Source organism: Propithecus coquereli, unplaced genomic scaffold, assembly GCF_000956105.1.
Source record: "Propithecus coquereli isolate 6110/MARCELLA unplaced genomic scaffold, Pcoq_1.0 Scaffold42, whole genome shotgun sequence".
In the NCBI taxonomy this organism is placed as follows: domain Eukaryota; kingdom Metazoa; phylum Chordata; class Mammalia; order Primates; family Indriidae; genus Propithecus; species Propithecus coquereli.
The window spans coordinates 8033198-8036097 of NW_012149952.1; the positions used below are offsets into that span (position 1 = coordinate 8033198).

General features: G+C 34.8%; 1 protein-coding gene across 1 annotated transcript in view; it reads left to right on the forward strand.

The window, feature by feature from the left end:
- Nucleotides 1-2900, forward strand: part of STK26 (serine/threonine protein kinase 26) — a 53162-nt gene that overhangs the window by 47330 nt on the left and 2932 nt on the right. The window contains exons 7-9 of the mRNA XM_012653263.1: nt 19-204; nt 1306-1454; nt 2488-2581. Of these exons, the coding sequence (XP_012508717.1) occupies nt 19-204; nt 1306-1454; nt 2488-2581 (429 nt within the window). The remainder of the gene's footprint in view (nt 1-18; nt 205-1305; nt 1455-2487; nt 2582-2900) is intronic.

A 2900-nucleotide genomic window follows, 5' to 3' on the forward strand; every position in this document is an offset into this window, starting at 1 on the left:
TTTTTTGTCTTACCTTAGGCTGACATTTGGTCATTGGGAATTACCGCTATTGAACTAGCCAAGGGAGAGCCACCTAACTCCGATATGCATCCAATGCGAGTTCTGTTTCTTATTCCAAAAAACAATCCTCCAACTCTTGTTGGAGACTTTACTAAGTCTTTTAAGGAGTTTATTGATGCTTGCCTGAACAAAGATCCATCATTTGTGAGTATATGTTGCTATTACTACTATTTGTTTTCCATTCTTAGATCAACCTATCATGAAGGTAGCTTTTCCTGCAGTGGGGAATACAGTGCATGTGAAAATTGTATAAGATTCATTTAGGAACCTGGTTCTTCCCTCTGTATTGCTAATTCTATTCAGTTCTTAACAAGATCCTCAGTTCCTTTCCTCTTTTCTCTGCATCTTTTTCTTGGTCCCCGGCTTCTTCCTTATTCTGTTGATCATTTCCTATTTCAAAGGGAAAGACATTCAAGAAATAAAGTTCATTTTATATTATGTTATCATTAAAGTATATGTATAAATACAATGGTTTTTATTCAACTGTTTTCATTTTTCATGAAAGTTATGTTTAACTACCTTTATTTCATGATTTTTTTATTTCTTTATTTTTTTATAGACATCTATGAGCGGTAACATTAATGTTTAGAAATGTCAACATGAAGTTGTATACTTTTCCTAGTCTAGTGAGCATCACTCATTTACTTGGCGAATTTGATTACAGTCGTTTACTGTTGTCAAAGCAAAGCTGCTTTGTGACTTCTAAAGACTAGAAATGTACAAGAACTGTCCAAGCTTGATATAACTATTTTAAGTTGATAACAAACTTTCTGATATTATTATAATAAAAGGGAGGTATCCCCACCCCCAGCACCTGGTGTTTGCATTTAGAGACAGATAATAACAAAATTACAGCCTTGCTAGTTTTCATCAGTTTTTCCAATTTATAGTAAGTATAATTAAAGTTTTTTAAAGCATTTTGTGAAATGTTTTTCAATTTTTACTTCACTTTCTAAATCCTATTTTTCTCTGCTTTTGAGAAGGCCCTGTCTGCCAGTTTGCCAGCTTCCACATTAGGCTTCTGCTCATTAGGCTTCCACAAATTGGGGTACTAAAGTAGTAACTTTAATTTGGTTGACTTGAGCCACTTCAATAATAGAATTAACTATTTTCCTACAGCATTTTGTCTTTATGTCTATAGACATACTTTTATACCTTTAAGCTTAATAATTCAAATGATTTTTACCACCGCTTATAATCATAAAGAGTCTAGAAATAGTGATGCATCCTTAATTTTTCCCTTAGCGTCCTACGGCTAAAGAACTTCTGAAACACAAATTCATTGTAAAAAATTCAAAGAAGACTTCTTATCTGACTGAACTGATAGATCGATTTAAGAGATGGAAGGCAGAAGGGCACAGTGATGATGAATCTGATTCCGAGGGCTCTGATTCGTATGTACAAATTATTTAATTTGTATGTGGGTAGCGCATTTTAATATTGCGTATCTTTTTGCTATAATCCAATGTGCTTGTTCTGGCATAAAATATAAACCATATTCTGAGGTTTCACCTTAGAAACTGTGAAAATCTTTTTCAGTCACAGTTTGTGGAATACAATGAATTTGGAAACATGTTTTTCTTGGAAGTGAATAGCTCTACTTTTAAATGGTCTCGGTCTAACCCCTAGTGGATACTTGAGTATATTACAAAATTTTGGAATAAGATTCAATTAAGGGTGTTATATTAGTTTGCCCAAAGCAATAAGGAGCTGGGTCTTCCCATACTTTGATGACAACTTGCAAAATCCCTCTGGAGAACTGACCTCCATGCTTTTCCTACCTCTTGGCCACATACCAAACCATGATCAGAGTGGTACATTTAAATATTCATTTATGTACTATTTTTACCCCTTGATAAAGCTGTGGTGTTTTTTAATGGCAATAGTTATATGAACAATTCAACCTCTAAGTGCCTAACTTAATTTAGACTAGGAAAGTCTATAGGCTACACCAGAATTTACTCCTCCACTAGCTAAACTGGCACAAAGGAACACCAAATGTCTTTAGATAGTACTCTCAGATTCCTTTATTTATCAGAAATTGCCCAACCTTTGAAAGGGGTAACATGTATCAGGATATTTTGTACCCTGTTCTAATGGTTGTTAGCCTTAGCTGCCCATGAGAGTCACCCAAGGAACTTTAAAGCAATCACAAGCCATGCTACTGGAGATCCTAATTCAGTCTGGGGAGTGGTGGGAGACAGGTATTTATATATGGTAGAAGGTCCCAACGTAGAGTTGGGAACAACTGCTATTCTTTAATAAAATGTAGCATTCACCTGAAACTGAGATCAAATACTTTTTTATATTATGGGTTTTTAAACATTGGGACAATTATCTCATCCAATTCTACCTGTATTGATTTGGTGTTTCCACCAAAGTGAATCATTTAGGAATTTATAGGGGTATCTTTGGCAATTTCCTTAGGGAATCCACCAGCAGGGAAAATAATACTCATCCTGAATGGAGCTTTACCACCGTGCGAAAGAAGCCTGATCCAAAGAAACTACAGAATGGCGCAGTATGTATATGGAGATAATCACTTCCTCTTGATAGACATTTAAAAATTGTTTAGTGAGATTATAATGACCCCAAATCGTTAGGATTTAATACCCCTAAATACCTGTCTGCCTCACTGTGTACATAGTATGCTTCATTTGTTATTAGTTTTGAGCTAATTAAGAAAAGGCAATAGAAATCATTTAAGTGGCCACTGGTATTTTAAAAATGTATTTAAGACACATAAGCCCAGGAAATCATAGATACTTATTGTAATCCTAGAAATTCAAGGCCTTCTAGATGATGAATGAAAATTAGTGATAGGAAGAAAGCATAGGGGC